Source organism: Panthera pardus, unplaced genomic scaffold (genome assembly GCF_024362965.1).
Source record: "Panthera pardus isolate Hobbes unplaced genomic scaffold, ASM2436296v1 HiC_scaffold_18, whole genome shotgun sequence".
Taxonomy (NCBI): domain Eukaryota; kingdom Metazoa; phylum Chordata; class Mammalia; order Carnivora; family Felidae; genus Panthera; species Panthera pardus.
Genome location: NW_026526743.1, coordinates 34,368,188 through 34,393,231, shown reverse-complemented (window position 1 = coordinate 34,393,231; position 25,044 = coordinate 34,368,188). Strand labels below are relative to the sequence as shown.

Genomic DNA, 25,044 nt, shown 5'->3' with positions numbered 1-25,044 from the left:
CACTCAAGAAATTGAAAGCTTTTCCCTTAAGACCATGAACAAGACAAAGATGTCAGCTCTCACTACTCTTACCCCATATAGTATTGAAAGTTCTAGCCAATGCAATAAGGCAAGAAAAGGAAGCAAAAGACATACACATAGGAAAGGAAGAAATACAACTGTCTCTGTGTGCAGATGCCATGATTATCTCTGTAGAAAATCTCACAATGGTGCTGGAACAATTAAACATCTACAGTCTAAAGGGAAAAAACACAACATCAACCTACGCCTCATACCTCATACAAAATTTAACTCAAAATGGATCACAGACTTACATGTAACACATAAAAATTTCGAACTTTTAGAATAAAACATAGGAGAAAATCTTCAGGATCAAGGGCTAGGCAAAGAGTTCTTAGACTTAGTACCAAAAACACAATCATCAAAGGAAAAGTCAATAATTTGAACTTCATTGAAATTTTATAATTTTACTTTGTGAAAGATCTTGTTAAGTGGATGAAAAGACAAGCTACAGACTGGGAGAAAATATTTGTAAAACACATACCCAAAAAAGGACTAGTATCTAGAATATATAAAGAGCTGTCAAAATTCAACAACAAAAAAAGCAGATAATCAAACTAGAACACGCACAAAAGACATGAAGAAACATTTCACTGAAGGAGATACACAGATGGCAAATTAGCACATGAAAAGATGTTCAACAACATCAACCATTAGGAAAATGCAAATTTAAATTGCAGTGAGATATCACTACACATTTATCAGAATGGCTTTAAAAAAATAAAAAAGAAAAGTAGGGACGACCGTAATGCTGGCAAGGTTGTGCAGAAACTGGATTATTCATACATCACTGGTGGGAATATAAAATAGTATAGCCATTCTGGAAAACAGTCTGGCAGGTTTTTGTTTTTGTTTTTAACTAAATCCAATTATCATATGACCCAGTAGTTGCACGCCTAGGCATTTATCCCAGAGCAATAAAAACTTATGTTCACACAAAAACCTGTACATGAACGTTGATAGCAGCTTTATTCATAATAGCCCCAAACTGGAAACAATCCAGACGTCCTTCAATGGATGTATGAATAAGTAAACCGTGGTACATCCATCCATACCATGGAATACTACTTGGCAGTGGAAGGAATGAACTATTGATACATGCAGCAACTTGGATGAATCTCCAAAGAATTACGCTGAGTGGAAAAAAAAAAAAGCCATTCCCCAAAGTTACATACTTATGATTCTAATTGTAGAACAGTCTGGAAATGACCAAAGTATAGAAATAGAGAACAGATTGGTGGTGGCAGGGACGGTGGGGGGAGGAGGAGCTGGTTAAGGAGGGGTGAGAGTGGGAGGGAAGTGGGTGGGGCCATAAAAGGGCAACAGGAGAGAGAGAGATCTTGGTGGTGGTGGAAATGTTCCGTATCTTGTTTCGATGTCAGTGTCTGCATTGGGATGCTGTGGCACAAATGCCACCATCGAGGGAAACTGGCTACAGGTACGTGGATCTCTCTGTATTGTAGCTTCTAATACCACGTGACTCTTCAAGTATCTCAAAATAAAACATTTAATTGAAACAAAATGTAGGCGACAACAATGCAGACAGAGACTGGATTGGGGGAGATGAGAGAAAGAAGCTCTTTATGAAGCCCCGCTCTAGAGAAGATGCTTGCTTATTGTGAATACTCTTGTTGTTGGCCAAAAGTTCTCCAGAGGTTTCTGGTGGCAAACACAGTTTGCCGTGATGGATCAAGTGCCGGAGGGCTTTATGGGCTGTGGTTTGAAGCAAAGCAGGTGGGGTCAAGTTTGGGAGCTGCATGGGGAGGTCAGGAGGTCAAGTCCCAGGCCAGCTTGGCCGGCAGGGACCGGTGCAGCTGCTTCCTCCCCTGGCAGTGAGGGGCTGCTTAGCTGAGGCCCAGGGTGGGAGGCTGCTGGGAGTCCTGGGGGCACCACAATGACTATCCAGGGAAACTTTCAGGGGAAGGGAAGCAGCCCCCTAAGAAGCTCCCAGGCAAGCCTGGGTAAGGTTGAGGCCCGGCGTCTTGGAGGCAGGGGCAGGGACTCCATGGGTGAGTGCTGTGATTCTTGGCCCCTCCAGGTGTTAGGCCTATCTCTCTGATGACACCTGGGCTTGGACTTGGAGGTGTTTTCATTTCTCAGGGTTTTGGTTGTTCAGGTGCGTCCTTTTGTTTCATTTTGTATATTGGGTCGAAAGCAGGGGATAGTGTGCATCAGAATCACCTGGGAGCTTGATAAAACACAGATTTCCTTCCGGGGGCTACTCTGAGAGTTTCTGATTTCATAGGTCTGGAGTGGGGTGGGGAAGTTGCATTTCTAATACGTTTCAGAGCGATGCTGGTGGTGATTCCTCTGGCCCAGAAAGCACACCCAGAGAACCACGGGTGTAATGGGGTGCAGACATCACAACCAGAGGGGTGAGACAGTCCCTCCCTGCCAAGGCCCTAGGGAACTTCCCCATCCCTGCCTGGAACAGCTGAGGAGGCCTGTGGTTTGAGATTCCAGCAGGGCAGCGATGGGATGAGGGGCAGCGAGGTGAGTGTGTGTGCTGCAGGGAAGGGGGGGTGACCGAGAGGAATGGGGTTTGGACTTAAGGCCGAAGTCTCAGGGGGGACATGGAATGAGAGTATTGGGTGTTTCCAGGGTGGAGTGGAGGCCAGGGGAGGGAGAGGCTGGCAGACTGCTAGGGGAGCAGACCTCTGGAGTTGCAGGCGCTGTAGCGGGTACCTGAGTGTGTGAGGGGGGTGCGGGGTACCGCTGAGGTCTCGGGGCGGCTGGGCTTGGAGGGACCAGGGAGTCGTATAGGGATAGGGGAACAACGTGTGTGTGTGTGCGCGCGCGTGTCATTCCCGAAGGAGTTAAGGGTTGAGATTTGGGGGCTGAGGGCTGTCGTTGGGTTCAGCTTGCAGGGGCTGAGAGGCGGTAGGAGGCTGGGACAGGGGTCCAGGGAGGGACGGCGGGGCTGGGCCGGTTACCGAGGGCGAACTGAAGGGGCGGTGGAGGCGAGCTGGGGGCGCCGGGGCGGAAGTGCGTGTCCCGCGGCTCGGAGGAATACGGCGGGGGCGGGCCTCGGGGCGGGCCTCGGGGCGGGGGGAGGCGGGACCCCGGCGGCGGGGCAAATGCAGCCGAGTCCCAGCCGGAGCCCAGCCCGGCGGCCGCGCCTCCCTCGCGCTCACCGCCCGGAGCCCGGCGCCGCCACCGCCCCGCTGCCCCCGCCGGCCGCGCCGTGACGCGGGTATGAGCCTGGCCCGCCGCCCGCCGAGCAAGCGCCCCGGGCCCGGGCCGTGGCGCCCAGGTAACTTGGGGGGCGCGAGGCGGGGAGGGGGCACCTAGGCCACGCCCGAGCCCGCGAGACCCTGGGCGACTCCAGCCCGAGAACTCTCCAAGCCCATGGGACCTACCAACCCTATCGGGGGAGGGGGCCTCGGGGACCCTCCCACAAAAGCCCCCCCCCCCCCCCCCCAGGCCCCTGAAACTCTCTCCGGGCTCCTCCTACACCAGCTCTCGCCTACAGGGGAGCCCTGGTCGGGGCCCTGACCTCACCTGTGCCCCACACCAACCGTCGGAGAAGCCCAGGCCCCTGTGGTCCCCACTCTGGGCCTGCCGCCCGACCGGGTATATCCCAGCCCATCGCAGCCCCCAGCTTCCTCCCCACTTTCCTGCTCCCCATGGCCTGCTCTCTCTCAGCTCCCCCAAATTCCAAGAGACCTGTCTACCCCAGCTGCCCACTGCCCACCACACCTGCAAATGGTTCCTATCCTACAACTTAAACTCATGGTCAGCTCCCCTCCTCTCCTGGAACCTTCCTCCCCTGGCCATAGGGGACTGTCCACCTTCCCCTCCTGCCAGAGCCCCCAAGGCCCAGCTTCCAGTTAAATGCTTTCTGTCACTGCAAAGAAGCTTGAGCAGAGGCTGAGCACCTGGGTGATGTGGGCAGAGCAGGGCCTCTGTGCAGCCTGCCAGCCCCAAGCTGTGGGTGCCTGGCAGTTGCCAGGATACTTGGATGGAGCATTTGGGGTGTAGGGGTCTGCAAGTCAAGGGCAGTGAGGGGCCTAGCAGGATTCCTGGCCGTGGTGCGAGCCTGGTCTTGTTTAGTGCAGATTCTTTCCTTGCCCCTTTCAGAGAGATGTGGCTGGAGTGCAGGCCATTCCTGCCCCCCTTGCAGGATGGGTTTCAGGAGCTGTGACCCCTCCTACCCAGTTGCTTGCCTCTCTGTGCTTGGGTGCTGGCTACTTTTAGCTCTCCCTTCTCGGGCAGGGCAGCAGGGCTGGGCATGACCTCACCCTACAACCCTGACCAAGATGGGGAGGCCTGGCCACCATGTCAGCAGTACTCTCTCCCCTGAGGCAGCTTTGAACCCAGCTGGGGCCTGGCTGGTTGTTCAGGAACAACAGTTTGCTGACCATGACAGTCAGCCCTGGGAAGGCCCCAGGACCCGGACCCAGGGAGGTGGGAGCCCATCGCTACTTAACACGCGTGTGGAGGTTGAGCTGGGCCCTGCCAGGTGGCTAAGGGTGGTGGTGGGAGGAAGGGTGAGGAGGACAAGTGGAGAGAATTATGCTTTCAGTCCCCAATTACTGAGCACTTACTCTGCACTAGACACCGTTCTGTGCACTGGGATGGAGCTATTAACTAGACAGACAAGGCACTGATGTTCTGGAGTGTTCTAGGAGACAGCGGCCAAGTAGCAAATGAAGAGCTGAAGGAACAAGACAGTCCTATAGTGATGTGTGTGATGAAGACAGTGAAGCTGGATAGAGGCTGACTGGCGGGGCTTCTTTGGCTCGGGTGGTCCGGGAAGGCCTCTCTGAGGAGGTGACCTCTGAGCTGAGACCTGAATGAAGCATTGAATGAACCTTGGGACCGTCAGAGGGAACAGTGTTGTAGGCTTGGAACAGCAAGTGCAGTGGTCCTGCGTGGGAAGGATTTAGGCGTGTTGAGCAACAGATAGAAGGCCGTGCGTGCTGAGCCGGGCGAGTGTGGGGGAGACGGGCCCAGAGGGGTGGGTGAGGGGCCCAGAGAGAGCAGAGTGGCAGTTGCGTGGAGGCATAACATCATTTGCCTGACTTAAGGGCCCAGGAGACTGTGGCTGTTCAGATGTTCCCTCATCCCACTCTGTCGGGTTGGGTACTTGATCCGTCTTGCCACCCGCCTTAGATGAGACCCACAGTGTCTGAACTGGTGGTTTCTTCAGGGGATTTGCATGGGTGGAGGCAGAGGGTGGGATGGGAAGACGCCCTCGTGGCCCCCGATAACAATCACACTGGGGGAGAGAGGGCCTGAGTACAGGTGATGGGAAGTGTTCCTGGTGCCGGAGAGAATCCCTGCCGATAGGATCTTTGCCATGGGGCGAGACAGGGAGATGACAGTGAGGCGTGTCCAGGTAGGGCTGTCCCTGAAGCCCTGATAAGATCCTATCCCCCACTGGGTGGGGAGGCCCGGCCAGGCAGGCAGCCGCTCCTGCTCAGTCATTGGTTGCCAACAGCAGCAAGTAGCGTTTGTTCTGGAGCCAAAGCCTCCAGGCAGAATCCAGGTGCAGGGAAGGAGTGCTCAGAGGGGCTACCCTATGGGGCTGGGAGGCCCTCCCCCGCCACTCTGCTGGGCATCAGGGAGTCTCCTGCCCTTTCTGGGGAGAGCTGGGGGAAGGGGGCCTTTGAGTCCAGCTCTCTCTGTACAGGAGCCCTTAGTGGCCTGGCTCAGAGTGGGTGCTGTCTCTGGTTGGGCAGCCATGTTGATGCCAGGCTGGGAGGAGGAATGGGGGTCCCCCCGCTCTCCCCTGCAGTACTCAGGGGGCTGCTGAGCACTCTCTGGGTGTTCAGAGCTGAGCTCACAGGCCTGAGACAGCAGGCCTTGAATTAGTGGGGCATTCTTTGCAGCTGTGGGCTCGAGCGAGGCAGAGCTGGTGGTGGCCCAGGAGTGATGGGGAAAGTGGCCCCAGGTGTGGCAAGGCAGGGACTACCTCAGCCCGGTGCCTGGACTTCTGCGTTCGTTCCACCACGAGGCCCCAGTGGGCCCTCACAGGCTCAGCCCGGGGCCACCTGTCCAGCTTAATAAATAATACAGTCCCTCAGGGGGATGAGTTAGTTCTGGGCGCCCCCACACCGGATCCCGTTGCCTGTCCAATTTGGGGGTCCACCTGTTGACCTTTCCCCCTACCTCCCTTACTCCCCTTTGCCATACCATTTTGGGTCCCAGGCTGGGTCTTGCTCTTGCAAACTTCATTAGGGTCTGAGTGTGGCCAGGAATCCCTGTGACTTAGGGCCAAAGAGGGAGCTGCCGAGCCTTTGCCCCCCGGGCTTCCCGTGGAAGATTGCTCTTTTGCTGGGTTATTTCCGTGGGGCTGGCTCTAGGGCTTAGGGTGTGGGCCTGTGGACAGACAGGGCAGCGTGCTCCTGAGAGCTTGGCATCACAGTCACTTGGGAAGGTAGCTGGTTGGCGGGGCCATGACAAGAGGCCTGAACTGGGCAGGTGGAAGGCTTCGTTATGATAGTGTCACAGCCCTTGAAATAAAAATAGCCTTTGTTTTGGGGGCGGAAGCTCTGGGTCCAAAGTGGGCAAACAGGTACCCCCATGAGGCATTTCCTCAAAGTGGGACTTATTTTCTGTCTCTCTCTTTTTTTACTGATGGGGAAACTGAGGCATGGAGCAGGCCGCTGGATTCACATTCCTGGCTGTGTCACACCCCAGGCTCCCTTGAATGAACCCAGAAGCCTTGTGGCCAATGGCCAGCCTTGGAGGGGAATTTAACGGAGGTGGTCCTTGCTGTGGGGGCGAGGCAGCCCCATGGGCAGGCAGTAGAGACAGAGCTGGGGAAATTTACCAGTCTCTGGCTGCCAGAGCTCAGGTGTGGTGGGGCTGTTTGGGGGTCAGTGTTGGGAAGGGGACCCTAGGCCAGACTTTATAGGAGGAAAGCAAACCACTTGGATATCCCATCTGGGAGGGTCTTGGAACCCAGGGGGGCCGGGATAGAGGGACCGAATGGGCAGGGAGGCAGCTGAGGGTGTGCGGAAGAGGCTATCAGGGTGCAGGTAAGCTAGGGGAGCATCACCCTCTCTGCCCATCCCCTTGTTTGTGTGTGCCCACGGGGGGGTAGGCCCATCTGTTCCTTGTTAGGTACTCAACAGACCGTCTTCCAGGAGAGTAATTAATGCCAAGTTGCTGGCGAATCCAGCAGCAAGCCTGTCCTAGGGCTTTATCCTGGCGGCCCAGATGCCCTGCTGACCCCAGAAATGCTGTTCCATTCCCAGCCAGCAATCCTGGAGACACGGGGGGCCGAGTTGCCGGCAAAGCCCCTGCTTCTGAGCCTGAATGGTAGAGAGGGCTTGGGTGGTGGTAGGCAGCCAGAGATGGCCACAGGACGTTCCACCTTGCCTTCCCGCCCCGGGCCTGCCTCCGTCACCCACTCTGAAACTTCTCATTCGTTGCTGGCTGTGCCCCAGACTTGCTGTGCTACATTAGCCATGTTGCTTATCCTTTCTGGGCAGCTTTCTTTTCCCCCTCTGCCTGTAGAATGGGTGTCGGACTGCGCCATTGCTGAGGACCCCCTCCCCTAGTCTTAGTCTTAGCTTTTATCTGCCTGATTCAGAGCGGCCCCTGCTGGCATCCCCATTTCCTGCTCCCTGTAGACTTCCCCTTGGTGCTCCTCACCGCTCTCTGGCTGTGTCCTCTAATCCAGGGCCAGGTGACTGCTGGCTCTGTCTGTAATTAACTCCTGCCCATGCTTGGGACATGGGGCACTCAGCGCCAGCACCCCCAGACCAGCGGGTTCTCCTAGGGCCAGGGAGAGGTGACTGTTTCCACAGTGGCCACCTCCAGTCGGCCCAGCACATTCCTCAGGCTTATCTGGGGGCCCGCCCCGCTGGACTCTGCCCTCCCACCCAGGAAGCAGCACCCAGAGGAGCTACTGAAGAGTTCCAGGGGCCAGGATGAGGGCCTGAGTGGGCTTGACTCTCAGCCTCCCTCCTGGGGCTGGAGAGAACCAGGTATAGACTGGCAGGGGGAGGGTGGGCAGAGGGATTTGGGGGTCTCCTGAGACTGACCAGGCAGACTGTCATGAAGCTCTGGGAGTGTGGATTTCACTCACACCAGACTGTGGGCCACCTCCTGGGCACCCCACCTCCCCTCTCTCGGAAGGCTCTCCCCTGAGGCCCCTGTGCATGGGAGGGGGCCTGGCTCTGGGAAGGTCACCTTAAGTCTGCTCCAGAGTTGTAACAGGAGATGGGACAGGACAACGGCTCCTGGGCCACCTCCCTCTGTTCCCACCTCCACAGTGGGAGCCGGCGCCAGCCCTTCCAGGAAGGGGTTAACCGCCAGCCCCAGCCGTGAGGGAGGGGACTGGGCTGGACCATTTTCCTCGCTGCTGCCTCCACCTCGGTTTTCCTGAATGGTTCTGTCGTCCCAGGGTGGGGAGGGAAGGGAAGGAAGAAGGGCGGGCGGAGGGAGGGAGGGAGGAGTGTGGGAAGAGGAAGGAAAAAAGAGCGAGACAGCCAGGGGAAGAGAAAGATGTCACTGTCTAATCTCCCTGTCATTTTTATTTCCAGCAGGCGCCGGGCAGAGGAGCTGCTAGAACAATGCTGAGGCGGGCGAGGTGAGGAGCGGCCCTCGCGGCCCCCCCGACGACGGAGTGTCTCGAACAGGTGATAGGAGGATCCGGAAACCGAGGCCACCTGGGCATCCCTCCCCGCTCTCAGCCAGGCCCGGCACCCCAAAGGCAGTGGGGAAACCATGGCGACCAATTTCAACGACATCGTCAAGCAAGGCTATGTGAAGATGAAGAGCAGGAAGCTCGGGGTGAGCCACCCTCCGAGGGGCCTTGCCGAGGGACGGGCATCCGAGGACCTGGTCTGGAGCCTGCCGCGTCCTGTGCGCGGGTGCCCGCCTGGGGCCGCATCGCGCAGTTGTGGTGTCGAGGCTTCTGGCCAGCCGGCTACCCGGCATGTGCCTGCTGCGGCCCCCGCCCGAGCAGGGCTGGCCGGCGTCCCAGCGGCCGGGCCAGCGGTGGCGGCCGACGACGGGCAGGCGGCTGCCCTGCCATTGTTGAAGTTGTGGCCAGGACAGCGGCTGGAAGTGCGGGGCTGTGTCTGAGCCTCTCACTCCCCCTTGCCTCCTCCTCGCCTCGCCTCTCCTCTCTGTTTCTCTCCTCCCTCTCTTGGCCCCTTTTCTCTTAAGTCCCTTGGTCTCCCCCAGCTTCCATTGCTTTCTGTGTACGGGTCCTTATGTATTTATTTTGGCTATTGCTTTTACTGTTAAAGGAGTGTGTGAAAAGGAGAGTGGTTGGCTGTGGGGCAGGGCAGTGATGTGAGGGTGCAGAGGCTGGTATTTATGTGGTTTAGGAATGAGAACTTAGAGCAGGATGGCCTGTGGCTCTGGGACAGGCTGCTTTCCTCTAAGTTGTTGGCGGTGGCTCCTTGTGCACTGGGTGCTTGGCCCAGAGCTGGGGGCTTACTTACAGGGTCTGTGGGGATGAGGCCTCAGATACACCTCTGTGGGCATGCGCCCCCCTCACCCCCTCCTGGTGAATACAGTCTCCCCTCAACCCCCAGAGGGCATGACCAGGGGCTCCTGGGACCAACTTAATGATCTCAGTGAGGTTGTCCAAGAGCTGCCTCTGTTCACCTGCTGACCCTCTCCTCCCTCCAGTGAGGGGTCCTTCCCCAGTAGGAGGGTATCCTTGGTGACCGAGGTGGCCCAAGTCTTGTGTTTTCACGGGGTCTCCCTTCTCTATCTTCCTCCCCTCCCCCATTGCCCTGATGGGGGTGGGGTGAGATCAGACTTCTCAAGGCTTCCTGGCTCAGCCTGAGTGGGGTGGGGGAGGAACAGGGCTCTGATATGGTTTCCCTGCCTGGAAACCAGACCAAGCAGGGCTGGCCTTGGAGAGGAGTAGTTCTTGCCCCTCCCCCCCCTTTTGTGGTCCTGCGCGCCCCTGTGGGCGTGTGTTCTGCCCAGAGTGTAGGAGCTGAGCTGTAGGCATGTCTGGAGTCTTTGCTAGATTTGGATTTGTATCCCAACCTGGGTTTCAGTCCAGGAGACCGTGACTGGGTGGGCACCACCTTGCTCGGGTCCTGAGAGAGGGATGGAACCCACGTGGAGCACAGAACTAGAGAAACTGAAAATGAGGTGGGGAGGCCAAGGGAGTAGGGGCCCAGCTTCTAGTATGGTTCCTCATTCCTGTGGGCCTGGGTCTAGCAGGTCCCTGGGGCGGGGGGCCCACCTGGGCCAAGGCCCTGCCCAGTGCAGAGCTTACGGGGAAACGAGAGCCCCCTTGAGGCAGCCACTTGCACTTAGTATCAGACCTATTCCAGGAGGAGACCTGAAACCAAGTGGCCTACAGGTGGACACAGCCAGTGGGAGAGATTGGGAGCTGGGGCGTGGCCAGATCCAGTTTGGGTCTCCCCCTACCCAGGGCATTCAGCCTGTCCCTGCAGGTCTCATATGAGGGGCTTTCAGCCATTCTTGTCCCAGGGCAGCCATTCTGGTCTCAGCTCACAAAGGTGAGCCAGGAGGGGCTGAAAGAGCTGGGGAACAGACCCTCCTACCCGCCAGGGCCTTCCTCTGGCAAAGCTGTGGCAGAGTGTTTCTGAAGTGCTGATCAAAGACCATGAGAAGTGGGGAAGGAGGGCTCTTGAGCACAGTGGCTCCCTGGGGCTGTGCGTGTGTGCGTGTGTGTATCTGTATCTGTAACCAGGCAACCAGGGTGCTCAGGCCCCTGGGCCTTCTGCCCCTACACTGCAAGCTTCATGGAGCCCAAGTTGGCAGGGCATATTGGGGTCGACAGCCTTCATTCATTCATTCATTCATTCATCCAGCCGTCCATTCACGGTCTCTTCATATGGTCATTCACTTCTTCAGCAGAGCTGTGTTAACAAGGTTACCAGGATGTGAGTGAAGATTCTGAGAATAAAGTACAGTCTCTGTCCTAAAGGAGCTCCCCAGCTAAGAGCTGAGGCCTGCTGTGGTTTAGGTGGATAGGCCAGGGGCTGAGCCAGGGCCCTGAGTACAGGAGCAGAGATACCTCCTAGAGTTCCAGGTGGTCCCAGAAATGGCCTGGTTCTGAGTGGCTTCTTGGCCTGGGGCCCTGCCTACCCAGGACCTGGGGACTGAGTGGCAGGGCCGTAGGCATGGGGCTATGGGCCTCTTGCTTCCTCTGCTCTGGGCACCCCCCAGTCTCCCTACTGTTTGCCAGTGAGAGGGGGCACCTGTGATTTCTTGGAATAGGCTTTGACGGGCTTTTGCAGTGCCCACTGACAGAGTAGGCTGAGAGAGAGCCTGGGGTGGAGGAGGGGGCCAGGGAAGGAAGAGTCTGCAGACTGGGCCCGTGGCTAGGCCACCACTGGGGGTGGGGGTGGGTCTGACAAGCCAGTTTGCCCTGGAGAATGGTTGGCTCCCTGCACCCTGGCTCCTTGGCAGTCAGGATAAGCCCATGAAGCTCTAGAGAATCAAGGCAGTTTTAGGCACGGGGTCATTGGCAGTAGTTGGACAGGAGGGAACCTCGCCTGGGGAGGCACTATGCTGTGGGGTAACCCCAGGTTCTTGGCTCTGCCCCTCTGGGGAACCGCTGAGAGCCTCTGGTTCCCCAACTGGAACAGGGAACTAATCCTGACCTCCTATACTCCAGAATGTCAGAGAATGACAAGAGAGGGTGGCCAGAGATGAGAGGGGGTATTACCCCCATCAAGAGCCCTCCCCTGCCTCTGAGAACAAGGGCTGTGGTGATGTGCAGGCTCAGAATGGTCGAGGGTCTGATCCCCTAGGACACTCCCTCTGTTGTGGCTGGCACTTCCAGAGCCCTGGGCAGACTGCTAGGGGTGGCCTCCAAATAGCCATTCTGGATCTAGCCAGCGCTTTAAAAATATCAGCACTACCATTTATCAACTGTTACTTATTGGTGCCTCAGTTTCCTGTCTGTAAAGTGGCAACCATCATCAAACCAACCTCAAGAGTGAGCCTGAGATCGACTGTGAAGAACACTAGAAGTACAGAAGGGAAACAAATGTTGGCTATTTATATTAAGCTTCGAGCTGAGCAGTAAACAGTGATTCAGAGCACTTTGTGCAACCGTCTTGCAGAGCCAGGGACGAAATGCCTGCTTCCTCAATTTGGGGAGGGGGCTTCGCTGCTGGTCCCAGGTTTTCTCCTGGGCTGGGTCTCCAGGGAAGGCTGTGTAGCACTGCCCCCTGTGGCAGGCAGGGGTTAGTCAGGGCCATGTTGGGTGGGAGTGGTCCCGGGAGGCCTGATCCCACTGCCCTCTTGCCCCACAGATTTACCGGAGGTGCTGGCTGGTGTTCCGGAAATCCTCCAGCAAAGGGCCCCAGCGGCTGGAGAAGTACCCAGATGAGAAGTCAGTGTGCCTCCGAGGCTGCCCCAAGGTTAGGGGGCCTGGGTCCTAGCTACCCCAGTCCGTAAGCAGTGATGATTTGCCGAGCCCTGAGGTCCAAGAGCACCCTCCTGGGGGTGGCACCACTGGGGGGGGGGGGGGGTGCAGAGGGAGGCATTCCAGCCTGGCTCAGTCTCTCCTGGATGCTGTCCCAGGTAACTGAGATCAGCAACGTCAAATGTGTCACACGGCTCCCCAAGGAGACCAAGAGGCAGGCGGTGGCCATCATATTCACCGACGACTCAGCACGTACCTTCACCTGTGACTCAGGTGAGGAGCGGGGGCTGGTTTCCAGCCAGACTCCCCTGGGCCAGTCATGGTCCAGTGGTGCAGTCGGGAGGAGGCAGAGCAGGACGAGCCCTGGGTGGGGGTGAAAGTAGTGTGGGGGGGGTGGGGCTTGGAGGGAGCAGGCCCCCAGGACAAGGGGAGACAGGCAGGTAGCATCCACTGGCCTCACTCTCTCTGCCTTGCATGGTGGGATACTCTGGGCTGAGGGCAGATGGATGGGCTGCTGGGGGACCCTGGGCTGGCACGAAGTACCATTTTCTCTAGAGCTGGAGGCGGAGGAGTGGTACAAGACACTGTCTGTGGAGTGTCTGGGGTCACGACTCAATGACATCAGTCTGGGAGAGCCGGACCTCCTGGCCCCAGGAGTGCAGTGTGAGCAGACAGGTGAGGCCTGCCGCTGCCAAGGGGGTGGGAGGAGGGAGGAGAGTCCTCCCCTGGGGAGGCTCCAGCCCCAGTCCTCCTCTCCCGCTGCAGACCGCTTCAATGTCTTCCTGTTGCCCTGCCCCAACCTGGATGTGTATGGCGAGTGCAAGCTGCAGATCACCCACGAGAACATCTACCTCTGGGACATACACAACCCCCGCGTGAAGCTCGTCTCGTGGCCCCTCTGCTCGCTGCGTCGCTATGGCCGGGATGCCACACGCTTTACCTTCGAGGCTGGCCGGTAGGACCCTCCTGCCCCCCAACCCTGTCCCACCACGATCATGCTGTCGGCTGTCGTTCGCTCTATCAGGCACTGTGCTGGGAGCTTATTTATCAGCATAGAAAACCAAAAGGGAACGTAACATTTCTAGTTTATAGATGAAGAAATTGAGGCTCACGCCAGGAAGGTCAAGTGCGGCAGTTTCAAACTTCTGGGGCTCAAATCAAATGCTGGCCCTGGCACCTACAGCTCTGTGGCTGTGGACCACGTCTGTTTTCTTCATCTGTCAAATAGAGGATAAAAAAAAGTACTCCACCTCCTAGAATTACGGTGAGGATTGAGCTTGAACTCTGGAGCCAGCCTGCCTAGACTTAAATTCTGTGTAATCCCCTGTATAATCCTGGCTAAGCTACTTACCATCAGTAGGCCTCAGGTTCCTCATCTGCAAAATGGTTTGAGAAAATTCAGAACAGGAAACTAAAAGTGCGCAGACCAAAGGGACAGGAGAAAAACCTGAATGGGTTCATTCCTGTAAGGCGTTTAGATCGCTGGTACACAGAAAATGCCCAGCATGTTTGGGCTGTGCGGCCAGCACCCCCGGAAGACAGAGGGGGTGGGGTGCAGAGGGCCTGGGGTGCGGCCAGTCTGCGGTGCCGGAAAGCCGGACCCAGCTCGTGTGTGCGCGTGGTGCAGTCCCCTCTACCTCGCCCTCAGTGCCTCTCGTGTCCCTAGGATGTGTGATGCCGGGGAAGGGCTCTACACCTTCCAGACACAGGAAGGGGAACAGATCTACCAGCGGGTCCACAGTGCCACCTTGGCCATCGCTGAGCAACACAAGCGCGTCCTGCTGGAGATGGAGAAGAACGTGAGGGTGAGGCAGCGGGCACTGGTCCAGGCTACCGGGGAGGCTAAGAGCACGCCAGTTGTCTCCAGCTGGCACGTACGCCCGAGGCCGGCAGGGTGCTGGGATGGAGGCAGGCCGCCGCCCCCGGAGCTAACGGGAGGGCCCCCCTTCTCTGCCCCATAGCTGCTGAACAAGGGCACGGAACATTACTCATACCCCTGCACGCCCACCACCATGCTGCCCCGCAGTGCCTACTGGCACCACATCACAGGTTCCCAGAATATTGCCGAGGCGTCCAGCTGTGCCGGTGAGTCCCAGCGGCGCCCCACACTCACCTGCCACAAGGTTCTGTGGAGGACCGGGCCTTCTGGGCGGGGGTCCTTTGACCTGCGTCCAAGTCCTGAGCCCGCCTCCGTGTCCACAGGTGAGGGGTACGGGGCAGCCCAGGCCAGCTCAGAAACAGACCTCCTCAACCGATTCATCCTGCTAAAGCCAAAGCCCGGCCAGGGGGACGGCAGCGAGGCCAAGACCCCGGCCCAGTGACGGCAGGGCCGGCGTGCGCCAAGGACCGCCGGGGCTGCCTCTTGCTGGGCCGACTGCAGCGTGTTGTGGAGGCCCTCAAGGGGCTGCTGGCCGAGAGCCTGGAGAAGCGGAGCAAGCGATCCCTTCCTTGCCCCCAGGGTGAGGCTGGACCAAGGCAAAGGGCTGGCCACACCGCCAGAGCATGTGAGGGGCTGGAGCTACTGTGGGACTATATACTGTTAATGATTTTAATATATATGGCTTATGACATATTCTATACTCCTGAGATTTCCCCCATCCCTCCCCGATACCACATACAGTTTTTAATCCCATGACCGGGTCACAGTCAAGGCTGTTTTTGAACGTGAGGGCAGCTGTTCCCTGTCCTCCGTGGCACAGCCCTCCTGCTGCCAGGACTTGCTTGAGTGGCCAGGGCCAGAGGAGGGAGACAGAGCTCCAGGCTGGCGCTGGGACCGCTGGCTTTCCCCAAGCAGCCCAGGGGTTGAGACAGCAGGTGGCTTCTCAGTTCCTCTGGGCCTAGAGTGGCACAGGAAGGAGTTGAGCTTCCACTGTGCCTCTTGGCAGCCTTGCACTTGGGAGTTTTAAGCAGAGGTGACATCTGGTTGACACCTCAGGTGAAAATCTGGTTTTAAAATGTAATTTTTACACAGGCTCCTTCCTGCTTAGTAGGCTGAGAAGATCCCCCAGGGGTGGGGGTGCAGGTCACCTCAGCGAGGAGGGGGAGGGCCGGTCTGAGCTCTTCCCCACCCCGGGGCCAGGCTGCGGGGAGCACCCCGCCCGCACCCTCACTGACCTGGGGGTAGGCGATGTTCCAGCAGAGGGAGCCCCTCTGCCCTGTTTGGCCACCCTATGGCCAGCCAAAAGCACTCGGAAACCGAGCCCTTCCCATCTCCTCTTCCCCACATGGTGCTGAGGCTCCCTGCTGAAATGCAATTAAAGCAATTGATTTTCTAGTGCTGGTATTTATTGACTACCTTGCAGAAGGGCTATCTTTCTATTCCCATCAAACCCTCGGTTGCGTGTGTGGGTTTTTTTTTTTGTTTTTGTTTTTTTTTTAAATACTTTAGGGTTCTGATTTGTGGAACAGACCCTGTTGTAAATAACCACTATTCAAGCTGTGGCAGAATGATACAGCAAGAGGCCCCTCCAGGAACGCCCTGGAGCCAGAGAGGGGCCACAGCCAGCTCGGCACCAAAGGCCTTGGAGAGGGAGGTAGGGCCGGCTGGCTCAAGTTAGTGGCACGATGACGCATGAAGGAGATTATGTTGTGCTCTTTATTGCCAAGAATAAAAACTTTTAAAAAGACAACTCCTGAATCAATAAATATCCCTTCCTTTCTGTACTGAATCTCTGGTTTTCTCCAGGCTTCTCCTGCCAGGCTGCCTAATTAACTACTTTGGGCATGATTCTACCCTACAGGGGTAAGGGGTCAAGGCCAGACCTTCCCTTCATTAAGGCCCTTGCCCCCCAGCACCCAAACTTAAATAATCAGGCTACTGGCAGTGAAGTTCATAACTAATGGGTAGAGAATGAAATACAGGGTTTACCTGGGGCAGGGAGGCAGCCAGGCTCTAACACTCTTCTCTAAGGGTTCTCAAATTAGGGACACTTGGAGATTTGAGCGAAGTGCCAGCAGCCTGGCTCTGGGCAGGGACTGGAAGGGGTTGTAGGCAACTTGAATAAGGGTTCTAACACTCAATCCTAACACCGCAAGTCCAAGGTACAACTGTGAAACCTCCAACTGTTGGACAGAAAGGGTTTGAAGACCTGAAATGACCAACAGAAGAGAGTCCAGCTCAGTGGTTCTCAACAGACTCCCCCAAAGGCACATAAGAAAACGCATTGGAAGGGATGTCCTGGGGAATGCCATTGGCAATGAGTGGGCAGAGCCAGGGACGTGAGAGGTCTAGTAAAAAAACTGTCCTGCCTCAAATGCCAGTGGCATGCCTGGCAATCTGAGCAAAGCTGGGATAGGCCACCTCTTCCATACGGCTCCCTTTCTAGCGGGTACTGACGGTTTGCCAAGAAGCCCGAGCCAACAGCTGTCCACATCCCAGTAGCTAGAAGAGGCTCTGGAGAGACAAATCCAGCTGCTGGCCCAGATCCCTCCCCTTTTTTGTTCAAACAGGTGAGCTGTGCTAGTTTATGGTTAGGACATCACTCTGGATCTCGTGGCTTAACTGGGTCTGTAAATCACTCAGCTTCTTCTTCAATCCAGAGAGGGCTGACAGGACAATGGTCTCAGGGCGCAGAGAGCCACAGGACTCGACGTTGTAGTAAAACCTAAGAGGAAGAGTCTGGTGAGAGCCCTCCGCGAGGCAGGCTGGCTCAGCCAAGCGTCGGCCTCGGATCATGCGCTCTCTCCTGGGTGGCTTCAACCTCTTACTAACAGGGGTCCTGCTGCACATTACGGGACTCCAAGGAGGCCACGGCTAGCTCAAAAAGCTACTGGGGAAACCTTAAAACACTTCGGAGTGGATGTGTTCCACATGGAGACAGTGGAAGGTCAAGTTAGCAGTGGCTCACGTTCACTGTCAGAAGACTGGTCACTTCTGGCTCTGGGCAGACCTCTTCTTTGGGGATTGCGCATCAGAGGAGGAACAGCATGAACAACCGCAGGGCCCCTCATCCCACAGTGACCAAGGGGGATGATCACCTGCCCTGGGACCTGCACCCACCATGGATTCTGCAGCTACCCTTCCTTCCTCAGCTCACGGGCACTGGGACGTGAGGAAAGGGTCTCCCGACTCAGACCTTGCACCAAAACCATACATTCTTACACACTTCATGTGCTGGCCTGGATCTTACCTCTCTGGCTTGCCGTTGGGGTCGTAGGGAGCCTGTGACTCATCTTCATCCAGCTCTGAGTACTCGCTCTTTGGCCTGAGGTCAAACACAGGTCAGCACAGGGCTGCTACAGCTGCTTTTAGGGCACTATGTCCACAGTGAGCCCGCCCCGACCCCAGTGACTGGGAGCCATTTCCACACCAGCCCACCCTAAATGCCTTTACTCCCAATGAGAACATACCATTCCTCAGGCTTGGGGTACACTGTGTGCCTCAGGGCATTGTCAGGATCATATTCAAAAGCCACCCCTGCGGTAGGGTTCCACTTGGCATGCTCCTTGCCAAAGCCCTTTTTGGCATAGGCTCGAAGTCTCAGCTCCTGGCCCTTCCTCAGCTTGACGATGAGGATGTCTGTGGGGAGAGGTGTGAGTCAGTCGAGGGCCGACAGAGACACCGTCCCCTGAATTGTGACCCGGAATACCACCAGAAGACCACACAATCAGGAAAAACGGCCCAAAGGTCAGCTGACAGAGACCAGGGAGCACGAGAAGCTGTGTCTGGTCTTGCCTCCGTGCTGGCCTGCAGAACGAGCCGGGCAGAGATCCGCATACTCCCCCCAGCCCCTTACCGTCCTGCTCCACGTAGTCATTGGGGTCATTATCTCGGTTCCGGGATGTCACCTGGAGGGAGCCCAAACAGAGGCATTTCTTAGCTGCTCGTCTCCCCCGTCACCTCTTCTGGCAACCATGTTCCCGCACCTGCCGACCAGGGACAGGATGCCTGGGAATGAGGGGTACTAGGACTAAATCTGTGCTGGAGCTGGACTCCAGCCTCTGCCTCACGGCCTGGTGACAGCCTTTTCAGTCAAAACAGTACCCTCTCAAAGGGTCCTCGGGTGACAGAGGGTGGGCACACGGCACAACAATGCTCCTGTCCACCCTGGCTACTGTCCAGAATTATTAGCACTTTTAGGCACCAGGCTCGGTTGAAGGCAGAGGGTAACACAAGGGAAATCAGCATCTTGTAAGAAACCACCGAGTCTGGCTCACTTCGAGCCAGGAGGAGAACAAAGGTCCTGGGTAGGACACTGTGAGACACTGACTGGAATGACCCGGGGGCTGTTGGAGATGAGGTCTCGAGACGTGACGTGACGAGTCTGATCTTCGTTGCACCGCACGTCAAGAGTGAACTCCACTGAGCACTCGGGGCAGAACTCTTCGCACGTGCAGTCCTGAGGCGGGAAGACAAGCAGGAGTGAGCCTATGGAGAGGTGGTGAGCCCTGAGCTCCCTGCTTCTAACACCCAGTTCCTTAGATTTCTTAATGTAAAAGGGCTGCTCTCGGGCTCCAGGCTCTCGTGGGCCATGCCAATCTGGTACACCACTCTCCCGGGCCGCCCAAGTGCAGGCCCTTCCCAGTTAGAGACCACCCGTACCTGTTGACGCCTGGGTTTACTTTCCACCTCCAGCAGCTGCCAGGCCGTCACCGGGAGACACATTGCTAAACTCTCACCCTGGCCCTCGGAGCGCCCTTCTTCAGGGATACAAGGCGTTAAGCAAGAGAATGATGCTTTCACGCTTTAGAGTGCAGCTTCCCATGAACTATGTGGACTAGCTCGGGAATGCAATCATCATTTAAAATAAAATGATCCAGGCAACAACAGTAAAGTTCTTTCAAGTTCTAGACTACTTTTTCTTTTAAAAACAAAGCAAAAAAACCTTTCCATAATGGAAAATTTCATGCATTCACAAGAACAGAGCAAAGCAGAAGAGACTACCACCGTGTAACCATCACTCGGCTTCAATAATTAGCAACAGTTCTTTAAGCAACGACTCTTGAAACAATCCATTCCCACGTTAGGGACCATCTGCTGCAGTTTAACTTCAGGCGAGTTACTGGAATGTAACCAAGCAAACTGTTCGCCCCCTCAGGCCAATGAGGAACATCTAACCTGCTTCTGAGGTTTTTCAGACAAGGAGGAAGAGCTAGAGGCCACACCTGGACAGTGTGCAGTCACACACAGGTGAGGCGGGCAGGCAACCGAGACCCTAATTAGAAATATGAAATGCCTGGGGTGCCTGGGTGGCTCAGTCGGTTAAGCATCCGATTCTTCATCTCAGTTCAGGCCATGACCTCAGTTCACAAGATCGAGCCCCGTGTCCGGCTCTGTGCTCACAGGGCAGAGCCTCCTTGAGATTCTCGCTCCCTTTCTCTCTGCCTTCCACTACCCCCCTTCAGAAATGAATGAATAAATAATATATATATATATATATATATATATATATATATATACATACATGAAAGAAATGGAAGGGGAGCACCCAGCTGGCCTGGTCAGTAGAGCATGTGACTCTTGTTCTCAGAGTTGTAAGTTCGAGCCCCGCATTAGGAGACAACAAAAAGACAAAAACAAAAACCTACTAAAAAAACACTAAATTAAAGAAACTGGCATGAAAGAGATGAAAAGGTACACAACCTCAAAAAAATATATATCATAAAGGAGAGGGATCTGAGATTAAGAGCCTAAAGAAGTATAACAACCAAATGCATGCATGGATCTTCGCTGGATGACAAAAAGCAAGAAAGGACATGTGAGGGACAACTAGGAAAATCTGAATATTTGAAATACGACAAAATAATGCTAATAGTCTTAAGCATGATGGCATAGTCATGTAGGAAAATATCCTTATTTTTAGGACAAGCATGCTGAAGTAGTTAGGGGAAAAGTGTTATGGTATCTGCAACTTTCAAATGGTTCAACAAAAATAACACGGATAGGAAAAACAAAGCAGACGTAGTGAAATATTAGCAATTGGTAACTAAAGCTGCAAGTAAATGGCTGTTTATTATTTGATTCTTCTAACTCTTCTGTAGATTTTCAGGAAAAAAAAAAAAAAACAGAAAAAAGGGGAGGAGACCATAACATCTTTGTTCAGCAAATACTAGAAAAACACTTAATGGCTGGAACTGCTAGGTCATGGGGCATGCATATCTTTACCCACGACATTGCCAAACTGTTCTTCAACTGGTTGTACAACTGTCCCCACCAATATCTGTGATGTTTCATTTCTTACAAACAAAAATCTGGAAACGTGAAGCAAATACTGCAAAATGTTGGACTATGACAAGCTGTTTGGTGGGAGCAAGAGTACTGGTCAGATGATCTCCACACTTTCCTGTGTACTTCAATCTCTCTTTAAAAAACACAGATGTAGAAGTGCCTGGGTGGCTCAGTTGGTTAAGCATCCAACTTTGGCTCAGGTCACGATCTCACAGTTCGTAAGTTTGAGCCCCACGTCGGGCTCTGTGCTGACAGCTCAGAGCCTGGAGCCTGCTTCGGATTCTGTGTCTCCCTCTCTTTCTGCCCCTCCCCCGCTCACACTCTTATCTCTCTCCCTCTCGTCTCAAAAATAAATACACATTTTTTAAAAATTAAAAAAAAATAGATTTCTAACACATATCAAATTAGCCACACAAAAATGGCACGACCTTGGGAATATTAGAGGATGGGCTGATTAAGGATCACCCAAAGCCACCAAGGGGGAAGAGTCTCAAGCTGTTATTTAATGGAGCCCTGGGGAAAGGATGCAGGGAACCTAGTCCTGTCCCACTCCTCCCAAGTCCAAGGCCTGTTAACATATCACAGGAAGGAAACACGGCCCTAGAGGAAGGGCCACGTTTAACGAGGACCACCTACAAGAGAGGCACATATCTGGCAGACAACAGCCCTCAGGTGCTGCTGTGGGGGACAGTCCCACTCTCTTTCCTTGATCTCACCCCTACCTCTCCCTAACTCCCTAACCTTCTGTTGACTCCCTTCAGCCTCCTAGGCTCCCGTTACTGGGAAAAGACACCCTGGAGAGCAGAGTCTGAACAGATCAGACTCTGAAAAGGCAGAGCCCCCACTGCTTGGTATAAATGGGTATTCTGGTGTATACCCCATCTTGTGTGGCTGGCAGGAGAAACTCCCTGATGCCCCTGGAGCCTGATCATCTGAAGCCTGGCAGGACCAAGGACCAGTGCCTGCTTGGGCTCTAAGGCAACATTTCCATGCTGTCTTTCTAAAAGCTAGAAGGAAAACGTCAGGAAAATCCCTGAGAACTGAGCCCCCTACCCCCACGCACATCCCACCCAATCACACAGCATACCCGGGAGTATTGCAGCTTGTCCACAATGTCGTCACTTGTGAGGGGGATTAGTCCTGGAAGAAACAGAAAGACATTTTAAAGCAGTCCAAATGGTCAAGTCAAAAGGAGAACCTAGAAGCCCCCTTGGGAGTGAGGAGGCTCCCTCCTCTGACACCAGGCACAGCCCCCTCCCTTCCACCTTTCACAACCCGGCACTCACCGAGCCTGTGAGCGATGAACTCATCATGAAGGACTGAAGAGTTGGCATCAATTTGAACCCAGTCAATGGCTAAAAAAAACAAAACAAGAAAGCAGACATGCAGTTCGGCCACCAAATTAAAGACCTCGAGCAGTGGTTCTCAAGATTTAAGAAGCACCTGATGCTTACTAAATTGCAGGGGCCTGGACCAGACTGCCAGAAACTGATTCCACAGCTCCAGTGGGGGCTAGGAATCTGTATTTTAACAAGAACCACATGCAACACAGCCTCCATCCCTACTCAGGCAGATTTAATGCAGGGGGTTCCCTGTCCCACACAAAAAATACTGACTTAGGGAACAGCATGGCACGTTTCTTTAAGCTGAATATTTCTGTGAGAAGCATTTACATCTGCTATCCGTGTCAACACCAAATCCATAAACACAAACTACTTGGGCACTTAAAAGTTAGGGAAAATTGGGGCACCTGGGTGGCTCAGTCGGTTGAGCGTGTCTGACTCGGCTCAGGTTATGATCTCACGGTTCGTGAGCTTAAGCCCCGTGTTGGGTGCTGTGTTGACAGCTCACAGCCTGGAACCTGCTTCAGATTCTGGGCCTCCCTCTCTCTCTCTACCCCTCCCCGGCTTGCATTCTCACTCTCTCTCTCTTTAAAAAAAAAAAAAAAAAGGCCAATCTCACAGAAGTAACACAGGCTTATGGTCCATATCTCATTTTATGATACAATGACCAAATTACTCAATTTAACTCTTTATCATCAATCAACTAACACGTAAAGAATTCCTTTAATGTGCACAGCATACTAAGTATCAAACCCAATTCTGCTAGTAGAAAGGTAAGGACTGTATTCCCACACACACTTGACTTAAACACATTAACACCTGTATGCAAACAAATTCATAAATCAAATGGCATTGGAGCCCAACTACCAAAAAGGGTGTGGACACTAGGAATGGAAGTCAGAAGAGGACCAGTTAGGACCCAACCCGCTTTGTCCTATACTTTCTATTGTTTCCCCAAGCCAAGTAAGGACCATAAGCCAGGCTTTTCTGACTCCGCCTCCTTACTCCCAATAACCCCCTACTCCCACGTGCCCTTACCCTCTCCTGCGCAGGTGTAAATCCTCTGAGCCTCCTACAAACCAAGCCTTGCCCGCCCTCTGTGATACAGATACCAACACTTCCTCCCTGCAAGCTTTCCCCTCACAAAACTCTGTCCAGACTAAAGACACTTGTCCTATTTTACACTGTGTTATATTTGTGTATGTCTTGTCTCTACCTCAAGCTTCGGAGAATCCTGGAGCTGGGGTCTTCAGATGTCTTAACATTTGTATTCCCCCTGTGGCCTGCAATGTAGCAGGTGATCAGAATCATCCGCAGAACTGAATGCGTGGGGCAAGTGGCATTCAGCCTCTAATGTCAGGGCCGCCTCACAAAGTACAACTCCCTCATTTTACTCATGATGAAACTGAGGCCCAGAGACATGGAGTGGTCAGGGAGGAGGAGGAGGATCAGCACGCCAAGCTCTGAGTTGAAGAAGTGCCTGGGGATTGCCGTGGTGGAAGCCCCACGCTCTCCTTCACCAATCCCTTGGCCTGCTTATTTCCTTAGGAGTCTGCACACTTGTTGTAGCAGCCGAGTTACATTCCTTTCTCCAACCCAAACTTGGAGTTGACACTCCGAAAATACCTGTAGTATATTTATAAGGGTGAAAAATACCTGGAGCGACGTGGCTGGAACCAGAGCCGATCCTCCTCCCTCTAAACGCCAACAGCACTGTAGCTCTACTTCTCAACTACTGACCCAAGGCTACCCCGCAGCAGCGTCAGCTGCGGATTCACCTTTTCCGGGCAACCCCACTGTGTGCTCCATCAGGGCAAGAACCCTGCACGGTGCAGCCTTGCCGTCCCAGTTCCCAGCACCCTGCCTGGCACTTACGTGTTCCCTAAGTGCGGCTGAAAGACCGGATTCATAAAAAGACATCTACCGGTACTCAACACGAGGCATTTAGGAGAGATTCCGTTACTCAATCCCTGGCCTCGCTCTGCAAGCACTGTTAACGTCCGAATGCCACGGAGAAAAACACGGCACGCAGCTGAACACTTGCCCAAGTTTCACAGGGGCAGTAAATGAAAACGGTGTTCAAACCCGAACACGCAGACTCCCGAACCCATGCTCTTCGCCAACCCGTAGGTTAAGAGTGGACCCAAGTGGCCCTGGGCCGAGGGTACAGGGTCTTATCAAATCTCCAGCACTGCTGTCCTTTCAGAGCCCCCACTACCGGCCCCACCAGGCTCTGGGTGTGGGCGGGCAGCGGCCCCGAGGTGTGTGGGGGCGTGTGTGGGCAACGAGAGGTGGGGTTCGCTTACCTATTATGGGCACCTCGGCGATGAAGACCCTCCGAATGGAGTTGGCCACCCTGAGGGATGAAAACCAATCGGCGTGAGGGCGCCGCAGCATCGACGCCGGCGCCCCGCGCCCACGGTTCCCAAAGCAAAAACCCCGCCACCCGAACGCAGCTCTAGGACACGACCCCCACTCGGCCCGCGCTCGAGCCCTCCGCGCTCCACAGCCGCCGGCCTCTTCCCTCAGCGGCCTTACGCCAGGTCCGTGTTCTCGATGATGAACTTGACATTCTCGTCGGTGAGCTCCGTGATCCGGACGGTGGGCTGGTTGGCATACGGCATCGTGCCCAACCACCCGCCGGAACCTAGGACTTAGCACCCGTGCGCCGCCGCCGCCGCCGTCGCCGGAAGTGGGTCAGCGCGGCCCGCGCCGCTTCCGCACAGACACGCTCACAGCGCCGCCTGCTGCTCGGAGGCCGCGGCCGCTCCGAGCCTGGCGTTTCACACCCCCACCTGCTTTAAGGGCACCAGGCGCAACCACCTTGAGGGGCGGATTTGACAAAACGTGCTCACGCCCTCGATTCCACAACAACACTTCCAGGAATTCATACTGCCAAAATGCCTGCAGTTGTCAGCAAAGGTACACGTACCGGGGCGTTCACTACAGCACTGCTTGTAATGGCAGAAGATAACAAAACTAATTGTCCATTGACGGTTAAATACACGAACATAGGAGTACTATGATGTCTTTAAGAGAATGAAGTAAATCTGCCCATTTACGGAAAAACAGAAGCATACTTTAGCAAAGTATAGTAGAATGGTAAATATATACCCGTACCCTTTCCCTCCACCCCCAAGTCTGGA

General features: G+C 54.9%; 2 protein-coding genes across 7 annotated transcripts; one reads left to right on the top strand and one right to left on the bottom strand.

Annotated features, from left to right (window-relative positions):
* The first annotated feature begins 1,426 nt into the window (after nt 1-1,426).
* On the top strand, nt 1,427-16,017 carry DOK4 (docking protein 4). 6 transcript variants are annotated; one of them, XM_019455835.2, is made up of 9 exons: nt 3,163-3,313; nt 7,900-8,000; nt 8,562-8,808; nt 12,276-12,383; nt 12,547-12,661; nt 12,944-13,063; nt 13,154-13,343; nt 14,055-14,193; nt 14,350-16,017. In XM_019455835.2, exons 3-9 carry the CDS (start codon nt 8,743-8,745, stop codon nt 14,707-14,709), a joined length of 1,098 nt encoding a protein of 365 aa, XP_019311380.1. In that variant the 5' UTR covers nt 3,163-3,313; nt 7,900-8,000; nt 8,562-8,742; the 3' UTR covers nt 14,710-16,017. The 6 variants fall into 6 exon arrangements, with proteins under 6 accessions (XP_019311379.1, XP_019311380.1, XP_019311376.1 ...); XM_019455831.2 differs by having other exon boundaries at nt 8,559-8,808; XM_019455834.2 differs by lacking the exons at nt 3,163-3,313; nt 7,900-8,000 and adding an exon at nt 1,427-1,498 and having other exon boundaries at nt 8,559-8,808.
* On the bottom strand, nt 15,966-24,595 carry POLR2C (RNA polymerase II subunit C). The gene is made up of 9 exons (XM_019455837.2): nt 24,437-24,595; nt 24,205-24,254; nt 21,842-21,910; nt 21,643-21,695; nt 18,598-18,726; nt 18,124-18,175; nt 17,738-17,906; nt 17,518-17,592; nt 15,966-16,992 (listed from the first exon to the last, which is right to left on the bottom strand). The coding sequence occupies exons 1-9, from the start codon at nt 24,520-24,522 to the stop codon at nt 16,848-16,850; spliced, it is 828 nt and encodes a 275-aa protein (XP_019311382.1). The 5' UTR covers nt 24,523-24,595; the 3' UTR covers nt 15,966-16,847.
* Between the last annotated feature and the right edge of the window lie 449 nt (nt 24,596-25,044).